This window comes from Maylandia zebra, linkage group LG8, assembly GCF_041146795.1.
Source record: "Maylandia zebra isolate NMK-2024a linkage group LG8, Mzebra_GT3a, whole genome shotgun sequence".
Classification (NCBI taxonomy): Eukaryota; Metazoa; Chordata; class Actinopteri; order Cichliformes; family Cichlidae; genus Maylandia; species Maylandia zebra.
Window position 1 is genome coordinate 5,696,152 of NC_135174.1, and position 21,373 is coordinate 5,717,524.

At 40.6% G+C, this 21,373-nt stretch overlaps 1 protein-coding gene and 1 long non-coding RNA gene across 5 annotated transcripts in view; one reads left to right on the forward strand and one right to left on the reverse strand.

Moving 5' to 3' along the window:
• wu:fj29h11 (uncharacterized) overlaps nt 1-21,373 on the reverse strand; it is a 45,893-nt gene that overhangs the window by 15,598 nt on the left and 8,922 nt on the right. For all 4 annotated transcript variants that reach the window (XM_004575922.3, XM_076887217.1, XM_004575923.2 and 1 more), the window contains 25 exons: nt 21,108-21,248; nt 20,316-20,576; nt 18,378-18,558; nt 18,106-18,272; nt 17,815-17,955; nt 17,552-17,730; nt 16,846-17,018; nt 14,890-15,114; nt 14,688-14,797; nt 13,953-14,168; nt 12,224-12,350; nt 11,889-12,108; nt 11,640-11,787; nt 10,823-11,000; nt 10,525-10,702; nt 9,782-9,908; nt 9,552-9,671; nt 8,879-9,029; nt 8,677-8,789; nt 8,004-8,154; nt 6,816-7,064; nt 6,317-6,529; nt 2,369-2,550; nt 2,065-2,248; nt 1,483-1,625 (listed from right to left, as the gene is read on the reverse strand). In XM_004575922.3, the coding sequence (XP_004575979.1) occupies nt 1,483-1,625; nt 2,065-2,248; nt 2,369-2,550; nt 6,317-6,529; nt 6,816-7,064; nt 8,004-8,154; nt 8,677-8,789; nt 8,879-9,029; nt 9,552-9,671; nt 9,782-9,908; nt 10,525-10,702; nt 10,823-11,000; nt 11,640-11,787; nt 11,889-12,108; nt 12,224-12,350; nt 13,953-14,168; nt 14,688-14,797; nt 14,890-15,114; nt 16,846-17,018; nt 17,552-17,730; nt 17,815-17,955; nt 18,106-18,272; nt 18,378-18,558; nt 20,316-20,576; nt 21,108-21,248 (4,278 nt within the window). The remainder of the gene's footprint in view (nt 1-1,482; nt 1,626-2,064; nt 2,249-2,368; nt 2,551-6,316; nt 6,530-6,815; nt 7,065-8,003; nt 8,155-8,676; nt 8,790-8,878; nt 9,030-9,551; nt 9,672-9,781; nt 9,909-10,524; nt 10,703-10,822; nt 11,001-11,639; nt 11,788-11,888; nt 12,109-12,223; nt 12,351-13,952; nt 14,169-14,687; nt 14,798-14,889; nt 15,115-16,845; nt 17,019-17,551; nt 17,731-17,814; nt 17,956-18,105; nt 18,273-18,377; nt 18,559-20,315; nt 20,577-21,107; nt 21,249-21,373) is intronic.
• On the forward strand, nt 2,484-4,118 carry LOC106675748 (uncharacterized). The gene is made up of 3 exons (XR_001342066.3): nt 2,484-2,570; nt 2,741-2,886; nt 3,000-4,118. It is a non-coding gene; the product is annotated as an uncharacterized LOC106675748 (long non-coding RNA).

The following is a 21,373-nucleotide window of genomic DNA, read 5'->3' on the forward strand; positions in this document are numbered from 1 at the left end:
AGTAAGCTTTACCACTGATATCGACATCTCTTTTAAATGTTCAAATCCATCTGAAGTTAAATCAACTGAGGTGTCCTGCAAGCATTGCTTGCTTCTTTATAGCCCATAAAGAGTACAGTAGCAAACTGAATGTGTCTTCTCTTAGGTTGTTATCTACTAAAGCCAGAAGAAGAAGAAGGAAATCTGATCATGTCCAAGGAACACTGATCGCTGGCGGCACATACAAAGCCAAAACCAGTTTTTTTTGTACAGTTACAGTATAGGACACCAACAAACAGTTGTTAAGACTGATAGATTTATGTGTTTCAGGTTGCCTATAGTTGCAAGTAAAGTAATCATAGACAGTTTTTTTCTGCTATCTTGCTTGATAAATGGCTTAATGAGATAAATCAGTTTTAAAACTACTGTGAATCACTTTTGATTCTGACTGTTCAACTGACAAAAAAACACAAGGTCCAGTTCTGGTTCTGCCAGAGGTTTCTTCCTGTTAAAAGGGAGTTTTTCCTTCCCACTTTTGCCAAAGTGCTTGCTCATAGGGGATCAAATGATCGTTTGTTTTTTCTCTGTATGAATTATTGTAGGCCCTATAATGTAGGGTCTACAATAATACATCTACCTTACAACTACCTTACAATATAAAGCGCCTTGAGGTGACTGTTGGTGTGATTTGGCGCTGTACAAATAAAACTGAATTGAACTTAATTGAATTAGCCGTTTGAGTCAGATAATTTATACATTCACAATCCTACAACAAGTGGGCAAACTCTACTGCTAATAGGCGGCATAACACAACCAACAGCTCTAGAACAGTTACTAAATGGATCTTCTGGAAGGATTTCTTATCATGGCCCTAACCACAGAATGAGCAAAGCCTACTTTTGCTTTAACATCATTAACAATAGCATAAAAAATCCTTAATGTAATGACTTGTTAATAGCATCTGATGCATACAGTGTTTTTAAACAGGAATGATGTTATCGCAATTTTCCAGCATTGTATGTAGGTAGTATCAGTCACACCATGACTGATAGTATCATCACAAATCCTCATACTTTCCACTGTAGCTGTGGCTCAGTCTAAAACAGGCGTCAGGAATGTGTGAGCTGCACACCTCCGACTATGCCTGAGTGACATTTCTCAGCAGCCACCTGTTTTTCTTCTTATCCTCAAAGCAGCCATTGATCTTCCTAGTTCTGGTGCGACTCATAATTGTTAGTCTTTTCGTCCTTTAATCACTACCTTACTCATCACGATGACTCACAGATGCAGACATATAATCTGGTCTTCCTCTGGTGTCCATGGAACCACTAAATATTTTGCCCTTACAAAACACATCCATAGCCTTTTATCACCTGTGCTTACATGCAGAGCCATCGTGACCTTTGTCTGATCTTTTTCTGCCTATCTGACTGGATCAGTGCAGCGTGAGCTGTGTGTCATTCTTTTCTAGCTGAGGTAACAGTTCAGGAATATCGTCCTCACCAGTTCTGTAGCAGTGAGTGTTTGTCTTTGTTTGCAGATGATGAGACCATCTTTGATTCCCAGTTTACTGAACAGCTCTCTCCATCCTGCCACATCACCGTCTGTCTGCACATAGCAGGGACTCAGCAAGATCCAATCATAGCCTGGTGAAAGGGAAACACAACAGTCAGCAACACAAAGGTTTACAGAAGGAATATCAACAAAGAAATGCTGAACCTGGTAACTGAAAATGTAACTGATTAAAATGAGTTGTTCAGTCATACAAACAAGGTACCTGTGATGCATGGGCCTTTGTTACTAGAATATTATAAGAATAGTCACAGGAACACTGATATTTAGATTTGGTGGCAAGGCTGTTGCTGTCCCTTTCACACAGGCAAGGGGAGCAGCAGCAAGACCCGAGCAGAGAAGAGAGCAGGTATTATTGACAGCAGACTTAATCAGTGTTAATTGATTATGTGGGAAACATCATGAAAAGGATGATTTGATGTGAAGTTGGGTTGCAAAGTGGCTTGCAGTGCGCCTTACACCAACACAAGCTGTTATTCTTTCTTTTAATAAAAGCTGTGGGATTCTCCTTACCAGGCAGCTTCGATGGTAAGTTGACGTTTCCGTACTCTTCAGAGAAATGCACCCTTTCATTGGATGGGCACAGCAGACCCCTGGAGGTGAGGACGGGTACTGCGGTGTCTGAGTACTCCTGGCTAGAGGACGAGTGCTGCTTGATGAAAACCAAGTAACTCACAACCACAGGTGTAGGCTTTGACTTCAATGAAAAGGGTAAACAGAAATAAGAGAAAGAAGAAAGAAAATTCATCCAATTTTTTTTTAAAAAAGATCACTGATCTTTTTTTTTTTTCTCATATTCATTTACAGTGTTTGTTACCTTCCATTTGTTGTTCCTTATTGTAGGGTAGATGTGCTGCTCCAGCAGCTCTTGAGGCTCTAGCTCGTGAACCCCAAGTCTTCTGAGCAGCTCATGAACCTGCTGACTTTCCAAAGGCTCCAAACAGCTCAGCAGGGACGGGTGAACCACACTGACATCCTTGTACAATGCAGCCAGTGGTCCTGTGAGAAGAAAAGTACAGGTTATATCACCAAACTGGTCACAAAAACAAAACCTACTGCATGCTCCTCATTTACTGTAGGGTTATATGTTATATAATAACCACCCTGTTTAAAGTTGAGTTCTTTTGAGTGAACCTTTTCATCAGACTCTAGAAAGTGTCACTCCAGTTCATTTCATTTCATTTCACAGACTCGCCCTTCAGAGACTCGCCTGTAACAGATGTGAAGAGAGGCAGAAGACTGCTGTTGTGGCAAAGTGCTAAATGTGGAAGACGTTTTTTCTGAACAGGCATCTAGTCTCATTTTGTCCTGGATTTGGGAAATACACAATTCTTGGTAAATGTTGAATTACTCATACACTGTCTTAATTTTTAACACAATACTACAATAAAACACAGCAACTACCTTTAAGTAAAGACCTCCAGTGACCTACTTTTCTTCCTTTTAAGGCTTGCATCTGAAGGAACGCTTTCCCACTGATCTCTGCGCTGCTCAATATTTCAGAAGAACACTGTGTTTAACTTCGCTGTCTCTCTAAACCCATCACACTCATCTCTGTTCACCTCGCCTTTGAGCAGAGCCTGAGGTTTATGCTGCACCGAGGCTGATTTAATCTACAATCACTGACCCGAAAAACCAGCTAGAGTAAAGATTTCACTCTGACTTTTATTATTTCCCCATCAACTTTCCAAACATTCTTTATTGAGTCTGTTTCCAGTGACAAAAGCTTTTCACAATTATGAATAGGAGCCTTGCACTCAAAATCATGTTTTTCACTAGCCAAGAATTTGTCAAACTTTATTGTTCTCAAACACCGGTGGTGTGCACTGGTGATTTAGTGCTCTTACATGAAGCAGTCGACCCACAGGAGGCAGATCAATGCCCAAAATCAAAGCCAGCCTTACTGTTAGTCCTCGTGCAAGACCATGCTTCTGGCAGCAAATCCTAAAATCTGAAACCTCACTGGTCACACACTTCCTGTCAGACTTACTACACAAGGCGAATTACTGTCCACAGTGTTCCTATATGCTAATTAACCAACACAGAAGCAGCCAGTTCATTTCAATAACAACCAATGCAATGCATCAAGAGCGGCACAAATTAGCAGGTCAGATGAGGTAAATCTACCAACAGCACAGGTTCAGCTGTGCGACTTCTAATGTGATGCAACTGTTTCTCTCTGGAAACGACACGGCAATTCGTACCAAGGAGCAGGAGTGGAAAAATAAACGTTCTGACACGAGTAGCACGAGGGAAATCTTCCTTCAAAAAGTGAGAGGGGCAGCATGAGGTCTTTAAGGCAGGAAAGGTTTATGTTTGGATGAAATATGGGAGCCCAGGTACAATGGAAGATTTATCCAGAGAAGAACTGCTTTATTAGAAACGACTTCCCTGTATTGACCTGAAATCTGTGTCTAACAGCTGACCTATAGGAAGGAACACGATTGATTATCAGATCCAGTGTACTATCTACTCTTTATATGTTTTTTTGTTGCATTCATTTTTTAATGACTCACAACCAGCTGTGTTCTAGATAAATATGATGGATCTGCCTCCCAAATAAACATCTGGTGCAAAAAAGCTATTTTGTAATATTTTTTGGTCTTAAAACAATGGTGGAATTTTCTATAAACTTGATAAATTGATCCTTAGCAAGCCAGATGTCATTCTTTTAAATGCTCCCCTCCCCCTTTCTAAGGAAAGTAAGATATTTGTCTAATCTAAGCAATTTTGAAAGACAGACATTGGTGATGCTTATGTGAGCCACAGATTCCAGAGAAAGACAAAGGCAGCAGAGGGAGAGGGGAACACGAGCACTTTGGCTCCTTAAAGAAACACTAAACCACTTAGACTGCACATCTATTAAAGCCAGCAAGCTGCAGCGGCAGGATGCTTACATCAAAGTGTGAAAATCCATTATTCATGCTCGCCATTCTAAACGTCTGCTTTGGGTACCATTTTCAAATACGATGACGCACAACACAACACCGGTGCCGTTCCTCAATGCTTGTGCGAGCGTGCTCCGACCTGAGTGGCTACATGCCTGCTTATTCTTGGAAAGAGGTCAACTTCATCTGCAGACTGTACAAGTTTGTCATACACCTACTTGGCTAACCTGCATGTCTGAGTCTGCTGACTTTGAAAACAGAAGACAAAGCTACTGACGCAGATCGAGAGCTCAGAGTCTTTCCCCCTATGCCATTTCTATATCTACTCAGACATTAAAAAAGAAAGTTTGAATGTGTTCTGTAGTCTGTTACCGTGTCTGTTTACTTAAGTGCCTTGATTCAAATGTACCAGGTAATGCACTGTGCTATTTTTTACTCAGTTTATGAAGCTCCACAACAATTTCCAGCTTTGCAAGGATTTCCTGGCTGAGGTTTGTGAGCACAGATGGAGAGTGTTACATGTGCACTTCTCACCGTCAACAAGGTGATACTTATTTATCCGTTTTTGTTTCTCCTACATCAGTTTGTTACATTTTTAGAAACTGAAAACCTGTGAAAGCGTACTGTTCTATATTCTCACTGCTTTCCTTTCTCCATCTCTACTGCTGGTTCACTGTTTTTTGTTTTGTTTTTTTCACGCTTGTTTTAGCAAAGTGCAATCATCACATGCGTATCTATAAATTCTCTGCAGGTGCAGAGCAATTATCTGCACCAAAGCAGCAAAAACACAGAGACATTGCTGCTGACTCTTTCACAATTCTTCTTTAATTCTACATGCAGCTGTACACTGTATGCTGGGCCTGTCTTTTTATCACAATACTGCAGCTATTCATCTGTTAAGAAACAGTATTAAAATATGCAGTAGTTTTAGTTTTACTTATGTATGTAAAACACAAGCTGATGTGGCCATTGTGAGGTTGCCTATTTCTTTGTGGATTATACTTTTAAAGCCTTTTACTCTTCACATTGGTTTTAGGAGCCAGAAGTTGCCATATTTGGATATGAGTGTGCAAGGCTAAGTTCTCAGCTAATGTTAGCAAATTTGTTTAGCAACCATTGAAAGAAGAAAACAAGCTAGGTATACAGCTAGGAACTAAAGGCGCTTGTCCTTGTGTCAGTACCATAATAGCATCCACTTTTTTACTCACTCCATATTTCAAGCTGAAGCTGTTAGTATTTGGTCAGTGCAATGTAGTTTTTTTTTTTGTATAGTCAAAGATATCGTATTTAGAACAGCGCTTGGAGTGATAAGCTATCAGCTAACAGGCTAATTTAACAAGTGCACAGAGACACATATTTGCAAATTATAGCAAAGTAACAGTACATGAAATAAACAGCTCCACACACTGCAGAACTCACATTTCCTCATTTATTGCCTCTAGTAGTGTATGATGTTCAAGCACATCGTGTAAGAATCGTTTAACCTTTTCTATATTAAAAAATAATAACCCCCACACAGTTGTTAGAGGGGCTGAAATTAACTTTTAAGAAAGCAAGTGCTATTTTTAACTGCCTGTAAAAATGCCTGCCTGTTTTTATGCCAAAAGTAGAAAATGGAATGCCTTGCTTTTGGAGCAGCCTCTAGTGGCCATTGGAGGAAGTGAAGCTGTTTGGACTTCTGCAAGCTTCGCTTTTCAGCCCCAAACTTTAGGCTTTTCCTATTCTATTCTTTGACTTAAAGCAAGGCAAAGTTATTTCAGAAGGACACACATAATCAAGATATCAGTTTGCAATTTAATCACCGATCACATTTCACAGATCAAGCCTCTTAGCCACTACATACTGCCACTAATAGAGTTATGAAGTCAGAGTATTACCTGTCTGTGCTTGAGCTTTCTTTTTCTTGGTCTTGCTCTCTTCCATTGGAAAGAACACTCCTTCCACACTTAGTGCCACCGCACGTCCGTCAGCTAGAGGGATTATGGGTAGCTCTCTGAGCGTCTGCAGGATGGAATCTGCCTCTCCGTATCCATGCTCCAGAGCTCGGAAGTTACAAACCAGCAGCCTGGCCAGCTGATGTAGACCTGCATCTGAAAGTAACACAATTCAATTCAATTTTATTCATATAGCGCCAAATCACAACAAAAGTCGCCTCAAGGCGCTTCATAGATACAGAGAAAAACCCAACAATCATATGACACAGTCTGGTGTTCAGATTTGCCATTACATAGGCAGAGAAAACATCAGTTTGTTTCTACTGAATGAAAAAGAAATAAAATGGAATATTTAAAGTTTAGCCATTTATTATAATGACAATATAACTATGCAGCATCATATTGCCCTCACTGTGAGATGCCAGTGTTGCTCTGCACACACCTGAATGGATACCTCCCACTGTCATCAGCTCCTTGACCATGGCTGTGGTTACTATGGTAACATCCGTTCCCCGCAGGTATCGGACTCCCAGGTGAGTGAGCAGGGAGGTGGGCGGTGCTGGGCTTAGATCCGGATGCAGATAGGACAGAGACAGATGCTTTTCCAGCTCACCTCCACCAATCACTTCCCGTATCACAGGGTCCTGACAGACGGCCACCTGGGAGGGCAGCTTGTACACAATCTTACCATCTGAGAGAGAAAGCAGAGGAATGTTTACAGTGTTACAGGGAAGAAATAATCTTTCATATTTCTTTGACATGCTCCTGTTTGTGCTCTGGTCTAACCCCAGCTCAACCTGTTTGGTTTTTCGTTTTTACCTTTACCTGAGCTGGTTAAACTTGTGTTGACTCAATGGAAATATCCTCTGGCTCACTCAACATTTTACTTGCATCTTTGTTTAAAACAGGTTTACCCGTGTCTGTGTCTGTATGCGAACTGTAATCAGTGCTTCACTGGTCTCTAGTCAAGTCCTTGCTTATTCTAAGAATGCTGTCATCTTCCACTTTTAAAAAAAGCCAACCTTGAATCTTTTCTTCTTAGCACTTACACATTAATCTCCAGTTTATTATCTCTTGCAAACATTTTATAAAAGCTTGTAGCTCACGAGCTGACAGATGTTCTGGATAAATGCAGTATTGGGGTGATCCAGTCTGGCTTTTGCATTGCTCATCTTACTAAAACAGCTCCTCTTTAAAGTGACACTTTGACCTAAACTCGTAAAAAACTAAATTCTGACCACCAGGTTTTGTCGATAGCCTGAGAGACTGGGTTCGGGCTGGTATCGGGCTCCGCTTTGGTTGATTGATTCTCCTCATATCTGCCTGAATGATCCTTTTCTGTGTCCTGTTCCACTTCTCTTGCCTACAGTGTGCCGCAGGGTTCCATTTTGGGGACCTTATTGTTTATGTTAGATCTGCTCCCTCTTTAGGACACTCTGAGGTTATTTCTTGTTCCTTTTGACTCAGCTTTAACTTTAAATGAAGTGAAATCTTTGGTTCATTTGAGCTTTTTTCATTCAAGAAATATTCCCAAATTGAGTTAATCTGTATCACACTCTGCATTAGAAATTGTTGGTCTTGCTTTCATTTTTCACATCTAGTTTTAGTTTTTAGTTTAGTTTTATAATACCTGAACTGAGAGTAGGCAGGAAGGATTTGCCCTTGAGCAGCTGAATGATCTGCCCGGCAACAGGCTTGAAGAAGTCCAAAACCTCATCAGACAGGGGGATAAACTGAAGGAACTGGCACAGGCCCTTCAGTCCCTTGAACTCTGGGTGATTCTGGAACAACGAGAAGATGGAATATGACATAAAAGAAAAAGCTCTCTTCAGACGGAGACACAACCAAGATCTAATATTAGCCTAATAATACTTTATGTTCTAGACTTTTTCTTTAGTTACCTCAGCTACAAAAAGAACCAAGCCTTTATTGGAAATAGACAGACCTGTAATTTCCTGCTACATACCAAATCTGCATATTATCAGATTTCATAAACTTCAGTGCTCAGAATTTATTTTACACAGTAATGTATCAAATATGCAGTTTTAACGCTCTCTTCTAATAGAATGATTTAATGTATCTGCTAATAATTTCTGGTTAGTATGACTGAGCAAATTTTCAAATTTTATCCTCCTGCCCAGATACGTCACAGTAAACGATCCTTAAATCATATTTTCTAAATCAACTTGCATATTAGTTTCTAATGATTTCATACTGCAACATAATGTGCATACACATTCCATGTATCATATAATATTGCACTTTCTTGGTTATTGTTCTCTATTTCTGCAGCTATGTCTTACAGTGAAGACATCCATGGCCTGGAGGAAGAGCTGTGCTATTTCAGACCGGAGCCACTGGTTCCAGGAGCTGTCTCTGTCAACATCTTCACGAGAAGAAGGGATGTCAAAATCACCTAAACAAGAAACGGACATCAGTTATTGACTGCACTTGTTCTTCACCCAACGGCGCCCGTGAATAAACTGCTCTCATCTCCACTCTCACCTTGGATGATAAAACGGAAGCCAAAACTGCGAAGGGGCAGGTAAGCAAACACGGGCTGCTTCTGAGGCTGGCACACAATGTTACTTCCTGTGGAGTCGCTGCCAAGCTGGAAAGCCAGAGCGAGCTCGGTCGACTCTACATCCTCTTTGATCTAAAGGAGGCACAAATCAATGTCACAACAGAGCCAACAACTTGCTAACAGGCTGACTTCTTGCACAAATGGGTTTGCAAAAAGTGAGGCCACTGGAAAAAAAGAGAAGAAAATCAAGAGCACAGCGTGTCTCAAATAGCCTCTGTCACTCAGCTTTGCTCATTCTCTTACATAACCTAACTGCAGGTAACAGGACGCTGCCTCTGGGAAATAAAAGAAGGAAAACAGCTGAAGGAGTAAGAGCAGGTATTACTGAACCCTTTCAGCCAGACAGATCATTAAAATCAGCTCGGTGGTGTTTGAAAATACTATCCAGTGAATAAGTTTTCATAAAGTCTGATGGAAACCCGAGAAAAGACATTTGAGGAGCAGAACGATCAACACTCATATTTACAGGAGTACATCAGAGAAATGCAAATCCACAGCAGATTTTATTTATGCCCCAGGAGGGATGGAATGTTCTGAAATCCAAATATGATATGTGCGCCTGAAAAGTTGTGGGAGTTAGCTTGTGTGCATCACCTTCTTGGGCTTCAGTGTGGTTTTGACCACTAGCCAGCGCTCGGTACCCTCCGAGTGTTCCACCTCGAGCACATTGTGATTGAGATCTTTACGAGTCATCGTCATGAAACGCTTCTCACTCTGCACATAGACACAATAAATACAGTAGCAACAAGGTCTTTTATTCCTAATCCATTTAGGTGGGTTTATGTGCAAAAACACACATGTGCAAGCGCTTGCTGTTGACTTACCTGATTGTAGATGGTGATGGAGCGTAGTCGATGCAGGAAGAGCAGCAGCGAAGGGTGCACGTCATGAAACAGGTTCCTGGTCTGATGGCTCTCAGTCCGGAGAGGAAGGCTGATCTTAGTGGTCCAGCTGAAAAGAGAAGAAGACAAAAAATTAGACCATGGGTCTAATGTGAGCAGCAGACTGCTAATAAAGTTAAACAGATGTTTTGGCTTCCCCATAACCAAACTAAATTACCCATATTATAACAATAAACAAGGAATACAACTATTTATACTAGAGTGGGGACATAAACAAAGAGGGTCAGACTCTGACGCAGGGCAAATTATCGTGAGACCACGCTTGCAAAAAGCAGAGGAACGTTTAGCAGCTGACCTACAAACAATGTGCCAATTTATGCACACAGACACAGTCAGCGTTTCAGCGATCCACTGAGAGCCCCACAGATTACAGGGCAACAAATGAGCAGACCTGAGCAAGAAGCTGACAATGCAGATGCCGTTTGTTACTTTGGATCTCACAAACATGAAGTATGTAGGGAGATGACGGTAAAGATGGGTTTTAGCTGCACTCTGTAGTGTAGTTTATCACAACTGTGTAATATTGAACTCCAAAGTTAAAATAAGAGGTTTGTTTTTAGAAACAGCTCCAAGAAAAGCACTGGTGTAAATACTGAAACTGGTAACAGATCAATTCAATTTAGCTGATCGACTCTCAGGGTACTGGGATCAATAAGTCATCTGACCTGTGCTGATTTATGTCCCTCAGCTGTGGATCCAGAGGCCTCGTATCTTCAGTCCAGTGGGGGAGGATGTATCCCATGGGGCCACAGTTCTTGTCAAAGTGCAAGTGGAAGCCATTGGAATGAATCTCAGGACAGTCTGTGACCTTAAACACTGACTTGAAGCCAATGCCCTTCTGTCCTGTACGAAGTAAAACAGGAGAACGTCATTTGTCTATGTGGTTTTAAGTTCTCCAACACTACACACAAAAAATTTAAATTCCTTTACACAGTTGTAACGGTGGAAGAACGAAAGAGTTACCAATGTATCCATATTTGTGTTTTCCCTTAGTGCTGCGGCCTACATCACAAATAGCCCGAATGTTCTTCTCCTGGAAGCCGGTTTCATTGTTGAGGACAGTGATACAGTCTCGCTCCACCATAAAAGCCAGCGCTGGAACAACACCAGGCTCTGCCGGGTAACTGTTGTCGTCGGCATTCTGAAAGAAAGGAATACAAAGAGTTCGGAGGATATTGGACAAAATTCAAATCAAAATACTAAAGCAAAGAAGTTTCCTTTCATAGAATTTTAGACCCACAATCAAACTGCTGTTTTTTGTTTTACAGATCTTTGAAAACTATTTTTATCCTTCCTGATTTCTTATTTTTCCTTATTTGTCACACCGGCCACGTTTCGGTTCATCAGACAATTTTTAAGATCCACCAAATTTACCCACTCTTAACAGTATTGCTTTAATTTCCAAACATTAAGCTCATGTCAAAGCATCTCAATCGGATTTAACTCAGGACTTTAACTAGGCAACGCTAAAACCTTCATTTTGGCCTTTTTTAGCCAATCAGAGGTGGACTTGCAGGTGTGTTTCAGATGATTTCCATACTGTATTACCCAAGTGCGACAAGACAAGTGAGGCCTGCACTTCTTTAGAAGTTGTTCTGGGTTTTTATGATCTATAATCTTGATTTAAAAACTGCATATTGTATTAACTCGGGTTATCTTCGTATAATCTTAAAATACGTTTGATGATATGAAACCTGAGAGTGTGACAAATATAAAAAATCTAAGAAATCAGGATGGAGAAACTCCTGGAAGCTTCTGATAAACACGTTCAGATTTCTACCTGAATGAGCTCCAGGACAAAGTGTGTGTCCTTGCTGTAGAGTTCAGTGGAGAGGCGGTCTAAGCTGCGGCCCAGTCGCTCCTGGTGGACCTGCATCAGTTTCTGGCCTTCAGCTGTCAGTTTCACTCCGATGCCAAACTCACTTTTCCTGTCAGAGAGAAAGAGGAGACCAAAAAAGAGTGACAGAGCAGCCACAACCAAATCATGACACTTAAACGGACAGAGCAGTTATGGATAAAGGTGACAAACCTGATGTCTTCAATGACGGCTCTCTGGATTGTGTCCTCGGACTCACAGCTGTCACCCTCCTTTTCATCTCCGTCAGACATTTTGAGCTGTTCCTCGCCCTGGCCTCCTTCAGCGTCGCTGCTGACGTCTGATATCTCTCCGTTAGGCACCGAGGCCAACTCATACAGCTGCTCTTCATCCTCTTCCTCCTCCTCAGCCTCTATGTCTTGCTCATCGTTGACTTAAAGAACACATTTGGTAAAAGATGTCAAAAATGGAAGCAGATTATAATTTGTCACAGTATGAAAACAGTAATAAAGTTCAAAATCCTGCAGTGGAGAGCCACTTTCAATCACCTTGGTGTGGGCTGTGGTACAGCTGGGAGGATTCAAAGCTGTTGTCCATGATGTTATCCTCAAGAAAGTCATCTTCACTCATGTTGAGAGCTGACAGACTGCTGCACTCAGAATCTGTCAAATTAGACTGAAGACATAAGAAAGGTAAGAAGAATAAGTTAATAACAGAAATATGCTGCTGAGCAACAGTGTGCAACATTACAACTAGTAGACAACATTGTTGAGCATTTCTTCACATTTCTGTATTTTTACTGCTTTGTACTTTCCACACAATTCAAATAATTAATTAATAAATTTACTGTGCTGTCACTGACCAATCAATCTGATCAATGTGACTTAATGGCACCTCATTGGTTAGCGCTGTTTCCTCACAGCAAAATGGATCTGTGAGGAGCTCCACATTTGTATACTGCATGATTCAAAGTTCAAAATAAACCTTAGTAATTTAATAGTGGGCCTTTGTGTAGCCGTCCAGTTAATCCACTGTCTGAAACAAGCTGATTTCCCTTTAATTGTACATTTTCTAATTACCCTCTGCAGAATTTTAATAAAACCACCAGGAGGCTGCTCACGTGCAAACAGCCAGAGTTGCGTGCCTAAAATGACTTGCATCAGGAATATCACTGAAATCTACGAACAAGTATTTGGGCCGTGTTAAGAAAAAAAATTATTATCGACCTTTTTGAGAATAAGGTCGAAATTGTATTTCGAAAAAAAAAAAAAAGTAGAAATGTGGAGATTACAGTTGTTGTCTCAATACAAACTGCCACAGCTGCCCTGGGAGTAAAATCAAACTTCAGAATCGTTTTCAGTAACAAGGAAGGAAATGATTTCTCTTCAGAACGTAAACATATTGTGTGATGAGAATAAGGATGCAGAAAAACAGAAAAACACACGAATGTGGGAGAGTGGATTTGTACAAAATGAACAGCCTGGTAATGGACAGATGCAGTTATGATAGTTATGGATGTGCAACCAAGACGATGTATGTACAAGTTGGCTGATCAGTTTGTTTAACAGTGCATTTTGTAGAGGGTTATATGTAGATGCAGTAATCTCCACATTTCAACCTTTTTCTCTAAATACATTTTAGTGTTTAATCTGGAATTTCAAATTCATTTTGAAAATGATTAACTAATTTTTTTTTCTTGACGTGACTCTGTCCTAGAAATCATACAAGAGTCAAGAGTGGAGAAAAAATGTCTAGAAATCCAGGTTTTTGGCTCACGGGACCTATTTTATATACATTCTATTCAAACGTTAGCTATCCAGCAGTTTACATCTGCCCTTTAAGAAGTCTCTGATGCAGAAGAAAATATAGATATCTCCTATATCTAGTGATAATAAGTCTCAATTCTGAACCTCAAGAGTTCCTTTTGCACAATAAAAATGTTTAAACATTGCTGCTTTGTCGTGGCAGCAGGTCTTTGGCATTATACCCTTAAAAAAAGCAGACTTTCCACTAGAACCAGTTCTTATATGTTGCTTTTTTCCCCTTTTTTGTGTTTTTCTCTTACTATTACTGCTTACTTTACAACTCAGCTATCATATACCGCATGCCATTTTTTATGTTATTTGAGCAGCAGTGAGATTCCAGTATACTCTAAATACATAGTCCATAACTTTGTGGATTGATGTTGTGCTGATATATGTCACTGACAAAAAGGACTCTTCAATTCCAGTGCAATGTATAAGCTACATTTATAGATTCCCTCGCTTGTGTTCTGACCTTGGCTTGGTCCACAGGTGCTGAGTATGTGTTACAGCTCTGGCTTTGAGGTGGGTTCAGCTTTTTCTCGTAGTCTTTGATCCAGTCTGGGATGCCTAGAAGGATGCCCAAACGATGCAGACAGTTCATGTACCTCGGCTCCGACTGAGCCACGGTCATCAGGACCCGTTTAGATTTGGCCTGGCCCAGGACACGGGAGAAGGGCTCCAAAAACACCTGGAAGAACATAAATGCCAGAATTTTAAATGCACATGACATGTTTGATTACACATATTTGTTATGTACATTGTATTGTACAAATTGTTGCAAAGCAAAAAGAGACAAGATGTTGCAGACAACTTGAGAGAGCTTTAGCTCTGAGATGTCCAACAAGCCATCTAAGTCTGTGGTTGGCATGACAACTGAATAACAGCCTCCTCTTCAGCGATTTAGCTGAACAAACTAAATTCAGAGGCTAAAGCTGCCCACTCATGTGTTCCAGGACACACTGAAATGTTGTCACATGTTCCCTTTTTGTTGGTTGAAAGCTGTTTACTGGAATCATCAACACATAGTGCCAGCATCGATGTCCAATAACACTAAATATGATCAAGGGTTTATGTTGTGCCAAAGAGCACAAACTAATCAAAACATCAACTAGATTTCAGTTGGATATAAATATATAACATATCAGATGTTGAATTTCTAGCCTTCTGCAGAAGACATGAGATGCATTTTTCAGCATCCACTCCTGACCTGCAGCAGAAGAGCCTGACAGGTTCTGGTGGGGATTCGTGTGAAACACTCCAGGAGGAACTTGGCAACTTTGTCGTAACATGACACATCCTCCTCAGCCATGGACAAATCTAAACGACACAAATTCTGTTAGTCCAGTTGTGCTTTACTCTTTTCTATGGAGCAAAATGATTTTCCATCATCTATCCTGTTAAATACCTACCTTCTTTAGCCACAGCTGCTGCCAGAGAGCTTTGCATGTGGTTGCTCAGGAGGGCTATGGGAGCATTAACTATTCCGTCAGCTACCACCATGGACACAAGGTGGCCAGCTGTTCCCACAGGATCGAGGGCCGTAGTGGCACTAGAGAAGTGCTTGTCTCCTGTGTCTGTGGTGACCCTAAACAGCACACCGGGGGTGACCTCTAATGCTGCTAGGCCTGTATTACCTGTGCAGTAAGTAAAACATGAAATCACCCATTAGTTGTTGATGCCTTTGTATTACTGCTAATTGCTCAAGAGGACACATCAAATTTAATTATCAAAGCCTGAATACCCAAATGATGCAGACAGCTTATGTGTCTCGGTATGGAAGAGGATTACGGCAACTAGGAAAAATACAAATGGGCACGTCTTCTTTTTCTTTTCCGCAATCAACTTCTGTTGTTTTTAATTCAAATTCTGAATTATTTTTTTCTCAGAATTCGGAATTCTGAAATATTTCTCTTCTGTGTTTTTCAACTTCTGTTGTTTTTATTCAGCTTCTGTTTTTTTTAAATTCAACTCATCCCATTTTCATTCAAATTCTGAAATGAAAACATCATGAAAAGATGATGTAATCAAATTAGTACTCAGTTATCTAAAATTTGCTTTCGAGGTTGCTGGCTTTTTTAACTGTTCCAACACTAAACAATAAAAGAGACACTAGATTCTATATGTCTTAAGAAATGTGATTTAGTTAACTAAAAATAACTGCGAACCAAAACTAGAAAAGCATTTTTATTAACTAAAATAAAACAAAGTAGCAAAGTAACTAACAGTAATGGTTTTGCAAAGTCCTTGTTAATTTGGTAAATACTTTATCACAGCTCTTCTGATGAGGCTGTAACGGACGTGCTTATTGAGACTTTGGATGTCTGAATGAATGTGAGTCAATTGCTTTCATAATGTTCTCTTTTTTTTATTCTAATATCCATACTGATCTCTGGCATTTATTCTCCATATAATAACACTACAAATGTCTAATAAAAATTAACAACTGACTAAACTACAATTAAACATCTTCAAAAGCTAAAGTGGAAAAACCAAACCAAAAGGTGAAAGGATAAATGTTTCTCTGTGCAATGTGAGACACAGTGGTGGTCATCCTGTCCTTTAATGTTAAAACTTAGAATATGCAAACTAAGGCCTTCAACAAATAAGGTTATATTTATCTTAGTAAGAGCTTGCAGGAGCTCAAAGTGCAGGACCCAACTGCAGCACAGCCGTAAAAGTGGGAGCAGCTGTGTGTGGCACTGCTGCAGTTTTCAGCTACACTTGTTGTTGCAGTCACAGCAGTGCTCACTCTGTGTCTTCCACATTTATTTTAAAGTATGTAACTTAATCTAATCATCTTTTATTTTACAGTGTGTAGTCATGTTTATGTTGAAATGAGTGCACTGGTACGGTTAGTTACGTCTCACCTTGTATCGACTGCCCTCTTGTGGACTTAATGTGATAATCAAACATGATTTCTACACACGTTTGGCACTTTTTGACAGCAGAAACAAACATTTTTTATTTATATCTTTAAATCGAAACAAGGCTTTGTTTGTGCATAATTAGCTGAACTGAATGGCAGAAGGTAAAAATAATGCACTCTATATTACCAAGGATTCATTCTGGATTCAGTCTACACATATACCGTATCACTGAACGACGTACCGTTTTATCAACTCATTTTACGCCGATCACTGGTTTATGGGAAATGGGACACCTTGTATATGGTTAAGTTACATTTAAGCACTCAAAGTGCTTTCTACAACATGCCTGAGTTAGCTGACTCAGGAATACGGTATGCTGTAGCTCAGCAAGTATGACCTGCTATATCTCCTGAGCTACAGCCACCCCATACATCACATTTAGTTGAGTTTAAAAAGTCTAAAAATGGTCATGTTCAAAGCAATATGCCTCGTGCCTACCTGCATTTTTTTCAATGAATTCCTTGAGGGAGCCGTGAAGGGGTTTAAAGATCAGCTCCCACTGGCTCCACTCACTTAAATCCTCCAGCAGAGGGCAGGAGAGCAAGCTGGCCAGGGCCTGATCCTTGGACATTTCACCAAGCCGACCCACTGACTCAAATCCACCTTCAGCACTGTTCATGGATGTGAAAGACAGAAGAATAAAGGCAACTGACATGAAAACTGGACCTGTCAAATGATGGGGAGTTTATCTTTAAGTTATTCATCCTCCCATAAGGTTTTCTCATTTTAAAGGGGACCTAGCATGCTCACTTCCAGCTCTACATATTTATTGTTGGACTCTACATGTCCAGGCAGAGCGGCTTTGTTTGATTCAGAGTTCATAGCAATCCTTATTTATCTTAATACTAAGCCTTGGTACAGTGTGTCTGAATCAAGCCATTTCACCATGTCTCCATTTAAGGCTGCTGTCCCTTTTAGCTAACCTCTTCTAATTAGCTTCTCCTCACAAACAGAAGGTTTGAACAGCAGGTGGGTGGAGCCTCTCACTGACACACCGTGCCAGAAGTAAAAAAACAAACAAAGCCTGAGTTTTTGCCTCCACCACTCTTACAGATATACAATAAACATAAGGAAAAGCATAACATTACAAATCCTTCCCATATACTGAGGTGCATTTCTGTCTGTCTGGTGATAGGCTTCTAACCTTGATTTGCCTTGTTTAGCAAACAGGGCTGATTCATAGCAGACTGGGCTCAGTCCTCCTCCACCCAGTGCTTTTTGGCGTTGGACCAGGTCAGCCAGTCTGTGCAGAGGACCATGCCCCAAGTCACGACTGTCCCGGACCCCATAGTGAGACCTCAGTGCTGACTCAATGTAGGAGAGCTGAGGAAACACAGTTGCAGTGTAGTTTTAGAACATCTACTGTGAAAAAAGGTTGCTGTATCTGTGTCTGTTTTTATGACTCACTTCATCTGGATCAGTGGAGGCTACGTCGCCGCACTGTTTGATGAACTCAAAAACATCTTGTTTGGAGGGTCTGAAGCCACTGCCGGCTCGCTCCATGCTGCTGCCCAGAATCAAGGTGGACCCCACTGTGTCCTGCAGCAGCTGCACACAACCAGATGAGAGACACTGAATTTGGATGATTTGGTGCAACTTGTTATCTCCTTATTATGACCGCAAATTCTTTTGCTTTGTTAATTTGGTCCCATACCTGTGATTTGCAGAGTTAAAGTAAATCAAAAATGAGAGAACTACCTGAATGTTGTTCACCAAAAACTCCAGGAAGCTGCCTTTCTCTAAAGACAGGAAGTCTTTCACGTGGAAGTGTTCAGACAGTTTTTTCTCCAAGGAAGCAATGTGTGCCAAAGTGATAGCTGAGTTCTGAGCAGCCAGTTTGTCCCTTAGATACTGCTTCACTTTAGCTGAGAAATAGAGAGTAGAAATGTGCATTTGCCATTTAAAAATATAACAGATTCATGTTTAGGATAGGATAAGCTAATATATGTGTAACATCTTGCGTTAGAAACCTTCGCTTGGGAGAGATTTGGTGGATTTGTCCTCTGGTTTAGTTTTTTCCGTGGGTTTGGAGGTCTTGTCTTTGGGCACTAGGTCGTGTGGAACAGCCAGGGATCCCCCACAGATGGCCAGCTGAAACAGAGCTGTTTCCAGCCGATTACCTGACACCTGCAGCAGGAAGTTCTGGACGTGCTGGATCAGAAAACAAATAGAGCTTTGTGTCACAGGAGCGCAGAAATAAAACAGGCACACCTAGCTTCTCTGTTGCTTCTCTCTCTGCTCAGAGCAAACACAGACTTCAATCTCGTGTGTGCCATTACTGTGTGTGGATGCTGTTTATTATATCTAAGAACTGACTCTGAAAAAAACAAACAAACTAGAAAATCTTTTCCAAAAGTCTAGTTTTTCTGATAAATGTGTACGGTGTGAAATCTGAAACCTGCTTTGCTATTACCTGCCAATTTGGACTAACACATTTCCAGCACAGTCTTGTCTTTGTTTTTGTTTTTCACTTGTCTGTTCTGGGGCAGAATGTGAGGTCTCGCTTGGTTTACAGCAAATATAATAGAAACACAGGCATAGTTTGGGCACTGATGCTCAATGTAAGAATTGGTGTGTGTTTACTTTGAGTAACAATCCCACAACTCTGTGTTTTTTCCATTCGTTTTTTCATATACAAGAGGTGAAAACCACCTTTTCCATGGAGTATGTGTCACTGATAATTCCTGTAAAATGATCCACAGTAGGTTGGTTTCTCTGATGAAAACCGGCAAAAGCTGTTTTACATTTGTAAAACAGCGCATAATTACTATATATAGACAGCACTGCAGGCCAGTAGGCCAGTCTTTTACAGGCCTCATGTATTATCTTACTGGTCTGCAGAAAAAACAAAACATCTACTAGTATTTTAAGTACTTTAGATGGCATCTTAATTTATAATCAAACAGCATTACTAATTACTATACTTCTATCTTATATGAATAATCCAAATCTGTAAATTATATAGAAACTACATTCTTAAAATAACAAAATAATAGATCACTAATAGAAAGAGAGGGGAATAGGTGCTCTCAGCAGGCAGCAAAGTGCACCTTCATATGTCATGTTATGTTTTTGAGTTTATGGACTTTTGTTTTGTTGGTGTAACTTTTTTTGGGCATTTATTCAACGGTAGAGCAGTTAAGAAAGACAGAGAAATGGGGAAAAGACACACAGCAAAGGGCCCCGGGTCAGAAGCAGGGCACATCCCGGACAGGTCACCAGCCTGCTGCAGGTCTTCTTCATGTATTTAGTTTCTAGTTCCTGGTTGTACTTGGGTTTAGTTCTACTCTTAGTGATTGTTTTTTCTTCCTCGTGTGTCACTTCCCCTGTATTGTTCATTTGTGCATCTGTGTTTCCCTGTTCAGTTATCACTGCTCACTTCCTGTTTGATTTTGATAGATATTTGCTCCCTGTGCCTTGCTTTTAGTTTTATCTTCCAGTCTCTTGTATGTATGGACCGAGCTGGGATGTATCGTATAGACATACTAGAGACAGCTTTCATTTCTATTTGTTCTTAATACAAAACAGTGTTGGCCGCTTACTTTTCTTCATGTTTGAGCTTGTTGAACAGGAGTTTTTGTCATCACATAATATTATCCTGACTATATGAAGAAAACAAAGTGAGCATTCACCTCAGCCAGTTGGATTCACAGGTAACATATAAAAATAAACATATAAACCACATCTTACTAGTTATGTGCCGTCAGTCACATAACTCAAGTTACAGCCCTGCTATAACTCATTCACACCTAAATGCTTTAGTCTAGCTATTAAAGTTGTAACCAACTAACACACGCTCTCACTCAAACTTTGATGGATGCTTTAGCGTCATTCTGTGACCCTCTTACTGGCGAATGACCCAGTCCAGATTCAGTAACACAAGACATCTGTCAGTGTGTGACACCCACCTTGGCCATCCTGGGGCTGAACACCTCCCCTGCATTTGTAAAGACCGCCAGCACGACCTCGGCCGCTGTCATTGAGGCATACTTCTTCGAGAGATCCGAGCTGCCCGCAGAGGAGAAGGAAGCTGCTCCTTTCAGCGGCTCCAAGATGCTCTTTTTGAGTTTCCTCAGCCGTTCGTATATCTCCTCCTCCAGCTCTTTCTGAATCACCTCCCTGGCACACTCCAAGATGGTGTGCTCGTTACGGCCTACCTTCGAGATTGTCTAGAGTAGACAAATGTGTTTGTGTTTAATATGAGAACAATGGCAAAGTATAGCAGGTTAATCTTTACCCAAAATAAAAGTGAAGTCGTTTTTTTTGTTATAAGTTCACGAATGAGATTTCCACACATCTCACTGTTTGTCATAGTTAATACTTAACAACGCATGGACAGTGGGGTTCACAGAGAAGAAATCACAGCATTATTCATTAAATTTATCAGTTACTTGAAACTACCTTCAGCAAAAGAAATAATCAGTGTGGTCCCAAGCGGACATAGGCTCTAGCTGAGACCACAGCCGGAAGCAGAATAAAACAATAATTCATGCTGGCACTTTAACTCGATCCCAAGCCTCCCTGTATGTTTGCCAAGAAGGTTCATCTGGGAGGATACCCAGGCTGTGCGGGGTGTGGCTGTGGATGCACATGCAGCTTGTGTAACCATAATATATCCCAGCAAATATGTCCCAAACCTCTGCTGATCATAACTCATCAGTAAACCGTCCTGGAATGTAGCAGAACATTGTGCTTTTTACCGATATGGGCAGGCCAAGACCAGTTATCCTGATGCCCAGCTCGTATGGAGAGTCACAGTTATAGTGGTCAGCCAGATGCTTCATAAACTCAGCCAGGTCCACTTTTACCTTCGTCTGCTTCCTCCTAAAAACACGAAGTTGCTAAACAAAAGAATGGAAACGACATATATTTATGACATATACTGTAACTGTAAAACATAATTTAACAACAACAACAACAAAATAAGCTCTTATAAACATTAAAGCTCAAGTGCAAAACAAAACTG